Consider the following 14,834-nt stretch of genomic DNA (forward strand, 5'->3'; position numbering starts at 1 on the left):
CCAAATTAAGCAAAACCAGCAGCAAAACAAGCCTGGTTAAGACTCAGTAGCCTTATCCTCACAGCTTCAATCAACTACTATCACAGCTCAAGGCTATCCGTCCAAACTGTCCATGAGTCCTTGAAATTATGATTATGCCGCTTGGGCCCATAAACCCAATGTCTTTGCATACATCCCATGCCATAGTATGGCCAGTGAAAATAATTCAAACTTATGTATTGATGTGTGCAAACAAAATGACAACTTTGCTTTTTTTTCTTTTAAAACTGTTTATTGCTATCATGCAGGAGTGCCATAAAATTCCAAATACTTGGAGTCACAGAAGATGCAAAATTCTTCCTTTTTTTCCCGTACAAATGCACAATCACAAATAGAAGCTCAAAGGGAGAAAGTAGATAAATAACTGCTCACATATTTTTCGATCCCTTGACCCAGCACGAGTGTTGCAACAGGTTAACATGCATCAACAGATTGCAGTGCATTTTACCGGTAACAGATATAGATCGGCACACGCACACATATCCATCCATACACACTTGAACACACACACACACACACAGGCACGCACGCACGCACACACAGACAGACACACAGAGCAAAAATCCATTTGTAGCTTTGTCGTGCAAGAGAGGTACAAATGACACATCATAAATGACCTACACCACACGGTTATTATAAACTGCTTGATGAAATAAAACCGTACACTTTTTGATGGAGCACTGTCATCCATACCATCTTCTAGTCCGTACTGGGAAGAGTCTATAAGGGAGGGAGGAGTCCTGTGCAGCACTGTTATGCTTCCTCAGGAAATTTGGGAGGTAAACAGATCAGAATTTTTGAAAATATATTTTGTAATTTTTGAAAACAAAAACAAAAATACTCTTTTCCATTTCATGATTACCAAATATAATTTGATAAATCAAGGCACTATGACGCTTTAGGAAGAGCCAATCCAGAACATTAACGGGGGGAAAAAACACACAACAAATGCATAGTGCCAACCAGTAAAATACAAACTCAGGCCCTTTAGAGAGTTTAAAAACTGTTACCATGTAAACATTTTTCAGAGTAGTGTGCTTGGGGGTCAGCACCGGAGGATCTGAGTGAGGTGTGGCGCACGATATCCGGTGTGCCGGAGGCACCTTTTATTACCACATAATAATATACAAAATGGTGAAATTATTCTGGAAAAGATATGAAATTACAACATGTTCTTAAAAGCCTCATTAACGAATGTCAGATACTTCGGACACATCTGCACTCAGACTGACACTAGAAAAAAACCGGCACATATTTCTTTAGACTAGGTCTTTGGTTTGGCACTTCAGATCTGGACAGATACATTCCAGCCACATTTTTTCAGGGCAAATATCTAAATATGACTCAAGAACAGAAAACAGCTCACTAGGATATACACAAGCACTTAACAGATAAGACCAGTGATTATGACATGGACCTATAGGGAAGTTTATCATAATTTGACATAAATAACTTACTCTTGTAGTGCCTACTGTATCTACTACTGACCAAGATGCTCTTTTGTTTGTGCATGCTGACATTTCCTGCATGCATCCAAAGTCAGAGTATGGCCCCAGGAGTCCACTATGTTGTGATAAGAGAGCATTAAACGAAAGGAAAAAAAGTCTACTAACACCTTTTTAAAATACATTCTTTTTATCGTTCTGCATATTAATTAACAGGGCTTGATACCTTTTTTGTCTGAGTGATTTGGTCTCAAAAGTAATAATAAAAAAAATCACTTTAAAAATGTGTTCCGACAATCCCCTTGTCCATGACTGGGGCTTGACGTGATTTTTTTAAATTTTTTTATTTTTTAATTGTTTTGTTTTTTTGTCACTAGATTTTCGCCTACAGGGCAGAATACTAACAATTCAACATTAGCACAAGATATTTAGGAAGGTTATCACGTGTACATACAGACACATATTATAGTTCAGCCCTTTCTACCTTCCTAGCAAAGGTCAGGGGTTAGCTCAGAGATGTGTTCTTTATCTACTGCCAGGAAGGTGTGACGAAGGTTAGCAAAGCGGAGCTGTGACGATGAGAACTCAAATATTTGGATTCTGTGCGAGTGATGTGAACCAAGCAAACACCTAAGAACATTCAAGATTTTCAATCAATCAAAGCTACAGACATGCAAAATGATAACAAGATAACAACAAGTATTTTGTCTGAAAAGGGATACATCCCCTTGAAAGACTGGCACTGTCTCCTGCAGAATAAATAGTGCTTTGCATTATCATATACACCCCCAACCCAAGAGAGGAAATATTTTGTCATTAATCAAAGAAAAAAAAGCAATACAATGACATCAATGACTTGCTGGTTGCTCCCAAAGTTCCTAGGAAAAAAGTACCTTACAAAACTTTCAAAAGGCAACGGTTTGTGCCATCGTTTGTAACCAGTGAAATAAAGAAAAAAATATCTGAATACATATATTTGGACATCTGCATCAAGAACAGAAAATTATTTTTTTTACCATCAACAACAACAAAATAAAGAACAAACAAACAAACAAAAAACTTTTGACAGCTATAAGCAGTCCAGAGTTCCTGTTCTTTTTTTTTTATATTATTATTTTTTTTATCTGTTTACTTCTTCTGCTTCTTAAAGATCTTGAAGGTGTGTTTCTTTTTGCTGGCGGCTGAGTCAGTGTCTTCACCCGTGGAGCCACTGTCATCCTCCAGGGGGCTCTTCTTGGAGGACAGGTGGGGGATCCGACTGCTGACTTTGGTCCCGGCCGCCCCCGGCAGCCCCGTGGGGGACGGAGTGTCCGGGTCGGTGGAGTTCGGGCTCAGCGAGCGTGAAGACTCGGACATGGAGAGCTGGGCGGCCTGGGCGGCGGCGACGACGCTGCTGTTGTTGATCTCGCCGAGGCTGACCGACTTCTCGATGCCGTAGGCCTTCTTCATGAGGATGGGGCTGTCCGGGACGGCCTCCGGGGAGGCTTCCGGCACGCGGCCGCCGCCGTTGGGGGTGTAGGCGCTGTGCATGGGGCCGGCCTCGTCCACGCCACGCCCCCCGGCGCCGTGCATCAGGGAGGTGGGCTTCATCACGAGGCCTTTGGAGCCGCCGTAGGAGGCGGTCAGACGCAGCTGCTCGCCCACCTGAGAGATGCAGAGGGACGAGTCCGAGTCCGAGCGGTTCAGGTCCCTGTGGAGGAAGCACAGAGAGAGAGGCTGTGGAGGCTGATGGGACCAGATAAATTGTGCTGCTACTGCTAGACTGAATGGCAACATTCAAAGTGCGCTGGCTCACAGCTGTGCTATTTCCTCCAAAGTCCACTGCTATAGGAAGCTTTGAAAGTCACAGAGGGAACACCACTTAAATGCTGACATTAAATCCAGTTTAGGAAATCGTACATTTTTCAAATATTATATTGCATGGATAGACTAATGTTAACAATATAAATGAACGCTGCAAATATGTTATGGAGCTTGAAGACTGGCTCTACAGTGCATAGTAGTATGAATTAAACAGTACAGTAGCAAGCATTAGGGGCTGGTGGCTGTCCAAGTTTAGAGCAATGCATGTTTGAACTGTTTTGTTTTGTATTTAAAAAGAACTATGCAAAAACTATGATCAAGATTTTTTAAAACTGACATTAGTAAAGCACTCAGATGAACAGATCAATGGGGATGGGCATGTTAGAAAAAGGATATTATTTACATATTTAAAGAAAGATATTAATAAATAAAGATGTTACAGAAGGAAGAAGGAAACTCTGTGAATGGTATGGATGGCATTTATGTTTCGGGGTTAGGGGGAGGGGGGGGAAGCACGGCAACCAGGATTCCAAAAAGGCCTTTTTAGAAAAGGGATTTCCGGGGGGAAAGCCCCAGTGGCATGCCAGGCATGAGGAGAGGCGCGAGCAGAGCGGAGCAGGGCGGGTGTACCCATGACTGCCGGAGCGCCGTGGGCGCACATAGGGGATGTTGTCAGGGGGGAAGTCGGCAAAGGTCTCCATGGGCTGGAAATAAGACGAGTGATAGTGGGAGGAATGAAGATGGCTGGATGAGGCTGCCAGAGAGGAAAAGGAGAGAGGAAGAGGAGGAGAAGCGGCAGCAGCAGCGGCGAGGGAGGATGAGGAAGAGGAGGTGCAGATAATGGAGGGGTGCTCGAAGGAGCGGCTGCGGCTCTGCAGGAGCGAGGCCCTAGATTGGGACAGGTGAGATTGGTGGGACAGGGGGTGCAGGCCGCCGCTAGCCTCCCCCTGTGTCCCCCCGGCCGCCAGCAGGCAGCCCTCTACCAACCTCTGGGAGCCCATGGCCAGCTGCGGGTCAATGTGGCGTTGGCGCAGGGACATCATACTGGGAGCTGCGGACACAGAAACACACCGTGGTAAGTCTGGCATACGTATGTGTGGACAACAGCTGATAAAAGAGATTGCATTAGAAACAAATACTACTGAAGGCAGGTGACAAAAGCAGTGAGACAGACCAGGTAAGTACAAGCAGGTGTTGGGAATATCAGAGACAAAGGTGTGACAGGGGTGTGTTCGGGTGCAAGTGAGCATCTGCCTGAGGGACTACGCATATATAATTAAGAAAAAAATGGGGATGCATCTTGGCAACTGCTGGCACGCCATCTCAGCTCCTCCCTGCCTTGGGTGCTTCAGGGTAAAGGGGGATGATTTTAATAAACAAACTTTTTAAATATAAAAATGGCCTTTTAAGACTACTTCTGAATACATTTGATGTAAAGAGTAGCAAAATACATACTGTAGGCTGTGGGAACAGGTGTTCATATTACTGTAGTAATGTTATCCTTTATAGGCCTCAATGGGGGTTTCTAAAGCACTGTGGCTTACCTATTCAATGCTAGTATCCTACATTGAAACAACAAACCCTAAATACATGCTTCCAGGTAAAAATGGGCAGATGAGAGCTGAATCTATAATCCTGTTAATCAACACTGTGATGTAGTACTATGACAAAATCATATCTTTTTTTAGCATAATGCCTTTGGAACTAAAGCCAAAGAAGAATTCAGATACGTTTGGCATGTTCTTGTTTTCCTGGCATCTAGTTCAGTAGAAATTTTGTTGTGTTGCCAGGAACTGGTTCAACGGTGAGACCAGAACACAAATCAAAATACCTGGCCTGCTGCCAACACCTGAGCTTTTTCTTGTGAAGTAAAAAGTACACCTTTTGCCTAACTACTAATTCATTTCTACACAAACACACGACTCTTCAGACCCAGTCCTACAGTGCCGATGCATCCACAGAAGACTATAGGCTCTTTAGAGGGGATTAGTGGCGGGACAGTGAAAAACAAGTGAGTGCTCTGAGATGACTTGAGAGGGGAGGAAGAAGAAAGAGAGAAGGGGCAGCCTGGAGAAAGGGCAAGCTGTGAGGAGAACGGTGGAGACCGTATGGATATGGAGCCTCCGAGATGCTCCGTGCCTTACTCCATACGTGCCCTACTTGCCCTTCAACCTGGGACTACATGCTCTGTACCACAGAGAGAAAGAAACAAAGGGAGAGGGAGGCTTGGTTGTACAGGAGAGAGAAAGGGTTTTTTTGGAGATGATGGTTTAGAGGCGTAGGTGTAGGTAAGGATGGTTATGAAGGTCTAGCGAACCCGAGTATTTCCACAGGGATTGGCTGTCCGAGTTGAGGGACCACAGGTCACTTGCTCGCCGTTCCATGAGCATGGTGGCATCTGGATTGGACCAATGGCGCGCGAGACCGAGGCAGTGGTCAACGAGGAGCGAGAAAAGAAAAGGGGGGACCAGGAGGGTGGCGGTTATTAAAATTTCAATTTGAACCTTGCACCAGGTGAGTCACTGTCTACTTTCTAAAAGTAGCCAGTAACATCTACTGTATGTCTGCTGTTTTTCGTGTGTAATGTAGGCAAACCCCCAAAAATTTCAATAATAAAACTGTTGCTGTTGTGACAGCTGTTACTGGGTGAGGTGCTAGATCATGTTCAAGACACAAAAGAATGAATTGCACACAAACCCCTAGGATGATATCAATTCTTGAGATAATCAATTATAATCATCTCAATGTACAGTAGGGGCCCATTCAGTAAACAATAGTGAAAATAGAGTTGTGGCCTATTGTGCTTTTTGGGCTTAAGTCCACACCATAACAGCATTTTTGGGGCTTGAAGACACATTGAAAAGGTGTCCCAGAGTGTAAACTTCTGAAAATGCAGCCCTTTTATTGAAATGTGGACAGGCAAAAAAAACGTATGTTTTCAAAAACGATGACACAACCACAGCATTCCAATCATATTTTCGGACTCTGCCCACAAAAATGTCTCTGTAGTAACTGGTAATGAATAGAAGATCTATTCTTGATAGTCAGACGTCATAATTATCTGCCAATTTAGCTACATTTAAATGAGAATGTAGCCTAATATGTCCGACACATAGGTGGCTAAAGCCCTTGGTTTGTCGAAAAAAGTTTGTAAGCGTTAGGAAAACAAATTTTGCTGGAGGAATACTGTTTCTCGACGTTGAAATATGTAATATTTCAGGAATGATCTTGTCCTGCTGTACCATGCGTTGTACCATTTAGTCTAGATGTGGGCTTGAAGAATAGGTCATGCAAGGGCATACTCCCATTTCGGCTTTCGGGGTGGGTTTTGGTAACGCAAAGTGAAATGCCTGTATTGTTGTGTGGTTGACCCCCTGAAGGAGGTCATGATGTGGTAATGGGCTGCAGCAGATGAATGGTGCATATGACTAATAATGAGTGAGCAAAACCTAGCAGAGAAGAGAGATCACTCCACTATGAGGATCATGTTATTAGTGTTGAAAAACTAAATGAACACTTAAAAGCAGGTGTCTACTCGAAATGTTGAAATGACCCTCCGTTTGAATTTTTTCAATCTTTCCTCTGTCCGTATGACATCTTTTTCCTGTGTCCAGATTGCTCTGTGGTAACAACTGACATGTTTACTTTGGCAGAGGGAGAAACATGTTGCAAACAGGGTTTTTTTTTGATGGTCTTGATTGGCAAAACTGTTGAGACGCTGCTAAAAATACTTCTGGACAAAGATTTGGTGTCATTATAAATGTATTTTTATGTGCCATTTCTGAGACATATTCACAACAGTTCATGAGAGGTTCTCCAAGTCCCTTTTCCAAAAAGTGCTATACATCAGTGCATTAAAACAAACACACACACGTACGTACACACCCACACCCACACTCATAGCAAGCAGCCAATCAAAATGAAAAGTAAAAGTTACCTGTACCCACAGTGAATAACACGTACAATATAGTAAAACTGGAGATCTCTCAGAGCAACAACAAAACTCTTTCTTTTATGAATCAAAAAGACATTAGAAGAGTTTTTCGATCCCTTTTCACCAGTGCAGAGACATTTTCCTTTTCTCACTGTTATTATTATTATTATTATAATATGATTATTATCATTTGATCTACGTCATCATTTGGGGGCCGGCTCAGACTGGCCGGGGGGCTTGGGTTTGTGCTTGCCCAGCAGCCCCTTGCTGTGTTTGTGCGGCTGCGGGCCTTTGCTGGACCAGGCCTTGTGGCCGTCTGTCTCGGGGGAGCCCTTACATTGGAGGGTGCCTGGCGCCACGAACTCGTCATCCATGTCGTCCATGTCGTCCGACAAGAGGAAAGGCTGGGGCGTGGCCCGGCCGCCCATGAAACTGGGGTCCAGGTTGAGGGCCGAGGCCAGCGAGGGCAGGCCGGGGTTGTTGACGATCGTGAAGCCCGTCAGAATCTCGATCTGCTGCCACCGATGCAAGCGCTCACGGAGGGCGGCAGTCACCTCGCCCAGCGCTTGCCTGCGGAGGAGGCACACACAAGGTCAACATCAGCCAAGAGAGCGGAGAGTAGCATTGTTCCAAAATGATGACTTCAATAGAGAACCGAAGCCATGACGTAGAGTTGTCAAGGCAGCAATTTCACTAGATCCAAAAAAAAAAAAAGACCTAACCATAGAGGTGACCATAGTGGTGGCTTTCGTTGTCTATTTCAATATTTTTACAACATTTCTTTTTTTTTTTTTAAGTATATTTTTTTGGGCTTTTTTTGCCTTTTATTTGTATAGGACAGTGAAGGGTGAGACAGGAAGTAAGTGGGAGAGAGATGGGGTGGGACTGGGAAATGACCGCAGGCCGGACTCGAACCTGGGTCCCCGTGGGCACTCGGACCCACAGCGCTCCCCTTTTACAACATTTCTAAGACGTTCATTTCGAGTTTTGTTGTAGCATGGGTTTCCTCCATGACAGAGACTGGCATTTAGCTTCACTGCCTGCAATTAAAATACTTAAATTCACGGATGTGTCTCGGCAAAATAACATCACTCTTAACTGATGCCAGTCTTTGATAAGAGGTGAAATATTCACTGGAATTTTGTTTCCTTCTAACACCTGCCAGGGAATCCGTATTATGTGGCTAAGCTTCTGCCTAGCAGGTGAAACACGTTGCAATGGCTACATTAAAAACAATTTATTAGCTAGAAATTATGCCTACATTCAATGCTATTGGAGCCACTATGAAAGTTTGTTTAGATCCAGTGACACTGCTGTTATGGAAACGGAACGTCACCATCACGGTACTGTATATCAGCAATATTCAGTAAAAAAAAGTAATAAAATAGAGTGTGGAACTTTTCTTAAAAACTTGCAACTTTTTGATAACTTTGTTTTAAATGGATGACTTTAAATGGATAACTGACAACTTTTGTTAAAACCTGACTGACAGTTACCGAATACCAATACTAACAAAAATTCATTAATTTCAGTGTATCGCCATACCTTTCTAGAATCGGATAATTCAGCACTAGCTGAGAGAACATTAAAAGATGGAATGCATAGAAATGGTTTAACAAAAATGAAAATATGGATAGGAGTAGATGAAAAGACAAACTGCTAGAGCACAATTGTATTATATCTGGAACGCATAAACATAAACCTGCTTGAGGGGGTTTCATTATGTTTTGTTTTCATTATGCTTTGTAAAAGAGGGCTAGATAAGACCAAACTATCCACAAAAACAAAACTCAAATATGAGCTTATTCTGCATGTTGTTTATGTATGCATGCCATCAAGCTTTTTTTGTATCCAGTTATAGCAATGTTCCTAGTTTAAAATATCTCCTTCTAGTCTTCTGTTTCAGTCACACCATTTGGGAATCATATTACCAGAGCCTGAGGGGAGAACAAAATGCAGAGGAATTTAAGCAAGAGGAAGAAAGTGACCAAAATTCACTCAGCTTAAAGACACTCACTTGGCTGCAAGGATCTTGTGATCCACATCATCCAGTGAAGAGCTGTGTGCCACATGGAAGGTCCCAAAGAGGGTGTTCCTCTTTTTCTTAATTTTCTCAGCCTGCGGAGCACAGGGGACACAGAGCAGCCATCACAAACAACTCACATGAAAGAGGTTGGGTGTGTTTTCATCCCACAGCTTAAGTGCCATTCATTAGCGTTCAAGTGTGCACCAGTAGTTCAGAATGATACACAGAAACATCACATTGGGTTTGTCCTTATTCTGGGCAGTGCTGGGACATTCTAGAGTTCAGACAAATGACTTCAGCCACCATTTCACTTTCTAATAATGCTGTATCAAAATCTAGCATAACAATTCAAATGTGCCATCTTTTCTAAAAAGTAGGTGACAAGGTAGTAACACCCCATTTACTATTACCAGACAGTTCTATTGCTTCCCATGATTTATCTATGGTGCTCTTTATAATCCATACACATACTAAGCTTAAGGGTCATGCATATGTATCCTTTGAAAACTGATGGAATACAAAACATTAGTGGCAGGATGCCCAAGATATGAATTATTAGATACAGCCACTATCAATGCTGCAATAGGATGATTTTATGATTTTATGATTATTAATGGATAATATAAGAAACTCATAACAAGGTTTAAGAGATGGAACAGGTGGATGTCTGCATGATGAATCATTAGTTTGATTAGTGAATTATTGTTTGCTAGAAGGCTAATGACAAATTCGGAAATGCATAACATTCACATACTCGAGGTGCATTAGAAACCAATTTTCTCTGGAATTCTGTGAAAGTGACAAGTAGTGGTTTTAATAACTGCAGAGCACACAATACACTCAACACAATGGTCAAAACTCCTTGCTGCAACTAAACAGAATTGTCTGCAATGCAGATAATGACACAGCAACTGGCAGACGACACTCCCCCCCCCCCCCCCCCCCCCTCCACCTCACCCCACCCCACACTGGCGAGTCTCCCCAGGCTCCTGAGCGACTCACCCCTTCTTTGGCCACCAGCAGTTGCCGCTCTGCGTTCTGCTTCTTGATGTTGTAGTACTGCACCTCCACCTCGTGCGTGAGCTGCAGCCACTTCTGCAGGGACTCCGGGGGAGACCAGCTGCTGCGCGACTCCAGCTCCTTCTCCGCCTTCTTCAGAGCCATGCGCACCTGTGCCGGGGGCAACAGCAGGTCTTAGCAACATGCACGGCCCACATGGCATATGTTGCTAATGCATAAATAAGTGAGAGGCCTTTGGAGGGGTGATTTTGCCAAAAACGATGATGATGATGTCTTTAACATCAAATAGCATTATCTTTAATCAATAAACATGATGATCTTTCCCCCTCAGAATATGTAATCATTATTCTTCCCCTAAAGGAGGTACTGTTCTCATATTTAGTGAAGGCTTTTTGGCTCATAATTATCTCCGGATCAATACAGCATAGTTTCACAATCTTGTAGCCTTGTTAAGTATGGTGCGTTGACACTACATCAGCAATCATGTTAACATATTCGAAAAATTCTCACTGCCCTCCGAAAAAAATGACAGTGAAGGGGTCCAATTCAGAGTTCTGGGAAAAAAATGTCTGACAACAAGGCTCACAGGCCTGCAGATGAGGCAGAGTTGGGCATGTGTGTGCTCTCTCGGCGGCTTGTTAAAAAGGGGCCGCAGCTCTTGTGTGTCCGCAGCTTAATTAGGCACCGTGCTAATGAGCTCCCAGGCTCCGAGGTAGAGACTCGACACAGGCTGGGAGGCACACACTGCGAGGCTCTGAGGCACACCGAGCCAGTGCAGGGAGGGGGTAGTACTGTGTGTGCGTGTGTGTGTGTGTGTGTGTGTGTGTGTGTGTGTGTGTGTGTGTGTGGGTCTGTGTGTGTGTCTGTTTGAGATAGAGAGAGAGAGAGAGAGACAAACAGACAGTGAGAGGTGGATAAACAGCAATGGAGGGGAATGCAGACAGAATGCATTTTGAACATGACGCTTTCTACTGTGCTGTGTGTGAGAGGTGTCATGGAGCTCGCAGCACAGATGACCTAACCTAACAGAAAAAGGAGGAACTTTACAGCCCCGTCCAAAAGAACTGTTAATAAATGCAGAAGAAACGAGAAGATGGTCTGTTGAAATACTCAACAGTAAACAGCACGCGCAGATAGCCAGATAGCCTTATCGTGGCTGAATGCGGCACTGTTCTCTGGGGAGCCAGTGGAGGATGTAACCCTTGTGTCGTCAGCGGACAGCGAGGTGAAACAAGGTAATAATATCTCTGGCCTTCCGTGGCAGTGGTCCCTGAACTGCTGACCGTGAGCCTTGCAGATAGTCTCTCCGCTGAAAACAGCCCTTTCACTACAGTGAGAAGACGCGCATAAGAAGACGGGGTGCGAATGTACGTGTGTGTGTGTGTGTGTGATGTGTGTGAGAATGTGTCAGAGAGAAACCGAGACCGAAAGAGAAGGTGTGGCAGAGTGTGACTGGGGGGAGTGCACACAGTGCAGAGACTGTGGGGGTGTGCATACAGATGCATGTCTGTGAGAGGCCTTTCTCTCGCTTCAGCCTTATCCTGCTTTGGAATGCTGGACCAGTGGATGAGACCGAAGGCTCAGGCTCCGGAATGCACCTCCTGCTGTGATCTGTGCATGCGGTCTGCCGTTAATGCCCCACGGCAACTCGGCTCATCAGACGGGGAGGACCCGGAGGTCAGGATATCCGCAGCAGTATGAGGAAGATCTCTCATGCCGATTAGGGATATAATAGCCCCCACACGCCCCCCTTCCCCCCTCCATTCCCCACAACGGGAGAGTGGGAAGAAAACAAAATAAGTGCCTTGTGCAGGATCACTGTAGGCAAACAGCACATTTATGATAGCCTGCACTTTTCTGTGGTTTAAAGAGTGGTGAGAATAGTTTCTCTTTCTGGGAGGTTACTACCGTTGTTGTGGGGGGGAAATGCAGCTTCCTCTCTCTGAAGGGAGGGGGGAGGGGTTATGTTGAGTTGAGTGGACTACAGGTGTGGTGGGGTGGGTGGTTATGACGGGGGACGGGGGGGACAGGGGGGTTGTGGCCGTTACCTGCTCCAGTTCTTCCTCGGCGTATTTCTGCCGGCTGAGCTCGTTCACGGTGCCCTCGCGCAGCTCCCGCAGCCGCTGGGCTTCCTGCTTAGCACTGTTGATCTCGTCGGTCAACTTCTGCTCCAGGGTCACCTTCTCCACCTCCACTGTGCGGTGCTCCTCCTGGGCTATCTGGAGCCTTTAGACAGAGAGAGGGGGCAACAGGAACAGAGAGAGAGAGTGGGTGGGTGAGTGAGTGAGAAAGAGAGAGAAAGAGAGAGAAGGAGAGAAAGACAGAGAGACAGAGACAGAGACAGAGACAGAGACAGAGACAGAGACAGAGACAGAGAGAGAGAGAGAGACAGAGAGATATGTTAAGCACAACTGGCTATAAAATACCAAACTACAAAAATAAGTAATGATTAGAAGTGTTGCCCAAATCCAATTTACAATTCATGAATCATTCTCAAACCAAATAATTCAACTTCAAAAACATTCCAACTTAAAGAAATGGCTATTGAAGCAGGATGTACAAGCCACTTGTGTGTGTCAAGTGGATAAGTGCACTTTTCTAAACATTAAACACTACAGTATGTGTACACCAAATAAAAACACAGCAGCATTGCTGGCCAACACTGTCGTCAAAAGAGAAAGTATATGAGGTCCCGTAGCATTAGCAAGTTAGCCCGAGCCACGTCAAACTGCCAACCAGGCAGCTGTCCCAAGCATTCCTGCGCTCTCTGCCCTTGTGCGCTCCGCTCACGGCCCTCTCTCTCCCCCACAGGAGGCCTTCAACACAGGATTGATGAGTCACCCAACTCCCCTTCTCATTTGCACGCCTGCTGGAAGTATCAGACAGCACCAGTCAAAGATTACCTCTTGAAGAGGAAGTGCTGTCAGCCACCTTCTTTTCCTCTTTGGGCACCCGACACACACACACACACACACACACACACACAAAAAAAAGGGCGCCATTCATTTCCTCTTTCGTAACTGGAAATAGTTAAGTGCAAGGTCCTTCCACATGACAATGCAAAGGGCACATGAGTCAATATGACAGCTTCACAGAGAGCCAGTGTATGACGGGATATGGATCCAAGCCCACGTTAGTGTTTGTGACTAATGTTAAGACCAGAAGCGGTGTGTCAAAAATTATGAAAAGGGTTTCAAAAATAGCGGTCAATGGCAAAAATAACTGTTCAGAAACAGCGGTTAAGATCTGCGTGGGTTGTGGTGAGGGACAAGTGTACAAACTTCCTGTAGTAATCGAACACCAGAGGGAGCCGTGGAGCACCTAGCGCTAAATCCGTTTGGTGATAACTGATACACGTACAACAATAGACGTGGTGGAGGGCCGAGCGCACAGCCATAGTGGACTGCAGCAGTACACTCTGTGGACAGCACGAGGCACTGTGCTGTTGAGTGGGAACTGTGGACTGCCTCTATGTGTGTGACAGAGAGGGGGAGAGAGAGAGAGAGAGAGAGAGAGAGAGAGAGAGAGAGAGAAAGAGAGAAAGAAAGAGAGCTAAAGGAGAGAGGCAGAGTGAAAGGCGATATGGCCGATGGAAAATGTGCAGAGCTGGAAAGCCCTCGCCAGGCGACCCTGACCTTTGCCATTCAACAGCTACAGCAGGCAGACACCATTCACTCCCTCACACACTCACGAGCCCAGACATACACAAATGCAGATTAAAGAACTCATCCTATAAACAGAGATTTGAACATCCTCAATGAACACAAGACTGAAATATTCAAAAGCAGACCAGCACACACATAGACGAGAACAAGCACACAAGGCTGACTTCCAATGGTCTGGGCTATTTGGTCCGTAAAACCTGAAAAGCGAACGGCCACTGGACACCCCGAATTTGAATTAGCAAGTGTAGGGTTCAGTAAGGATATAAGGATTTATTCATATCACAAATCAAATGTTGACGCCATTTTTTTTATGTGTGCAACAGTCATCTGTAGCCATTGAGTACTGGGTGACATATTTTATGATATTCTTTACTGTACATCGCCATTCAACCTTGTAAGTATCCTCTAAGGAGTATTGGATGGCAAAGACAAGACAGCACAGGGCCAAGCAGCTCGCTGGTTGGCTCACTTATTTACTGGCTGGCTGGCTAGCTTGCTGGAGCCAAGTCTTGAAGGTGAGAGTGTTGGAGGCGAACACGAGAAGTTAAGAGGCGATGCTTAGCACCAGCTATACTTGACGCGAAAGCATGAGGTGAAACGTGGCCAAGTGAGAACACGCACACTTTCCCCCCCTGGCCAGTGTCCTCTCGCCGGTAGCAGTCTGATGAGGTAAAAGCCACCTGATCCCCCTCCACCGGATCTCTAGCTAAGTTCAACGCTCACAGCAGCTGGCAGCGGGGATTAGCAAGAGCCCCTCGCTCTCACATGGATCAGCCCAAGAACAAGCGCAAACACACATGCATTTGCAAAAAAGGGGCAGAGAAGAGATGGAGAACTTCACTTCAAGTTCAAGCACTGACACATGTTACTGTGTCTGGCATTCAGTGAGAATACCTCCCCTG

At 45.1% G+C, this 14,834-nt stretch overlaps 1 protein-coding gene across 6 annotated transcripts in view; it reads right to left on the minus strand.

Annotated features, from left to right (window-relative positions):
• Positions 1-244: 244 nt before the first annotated feature.
• stim1a (stromal interaction molecule 1a) overlaps positions 245-14,834 on the minus strand; it is a 36,173-nt gene continuing 21,583 nt past the window's right edge. For 3 of the 6 annotated variants that reach the window (XM_062552452.1, XM_062552451.1, XM_062552453.1), the window contains exons 8-13: positions 12,316-12,493; positions 10,250-10,417; positions 9,239-9,339; positions 7,559-7,791; positions 5,605-5,685; positions 3,274-4,338 (exon numbers count right to left, since the gene is read on the minus strand). In XM_062552452.1, coding sequence (XP_062408436.1) covers positions 3,695-4,338; positions 5,605-5,685; positions 7,559-7,791; positions 9,239-9,339; positions 10,250-10,417; positions 12,316-12,493 — 1,405 coding nt within the window. In that variant the 3' untranslated portion in view covers positions 3,274-3,694. Of the gene's footprint in view, positions 3,175-3,273; positions 4,339-5,604; positions 5,686-7,558; positions 7,792-9,238; positions 9,340-10,249; positions 10,418-12,315; positions 12,494-14,834 lie in introns of those variants that run through there. The other 3 variants (XM_062552454.1, XM_062552456.1, XM_062552455.1) reach the window with 3 other exon arrangements.

This window comes from Sardina pilchardus, chromosome 13 (genome assembly GCF_963854185.1).
Source record: "Sardina pilchardus chromosome 13, fSarPil1.1, whole genome shotgun sequence".
Lineage (NCBI taxonomy): Eukaryota > Metazoa > Chordata > Actinopteri > Clupeiformes > Clupeidae > Sardina > Sardina pilchardus.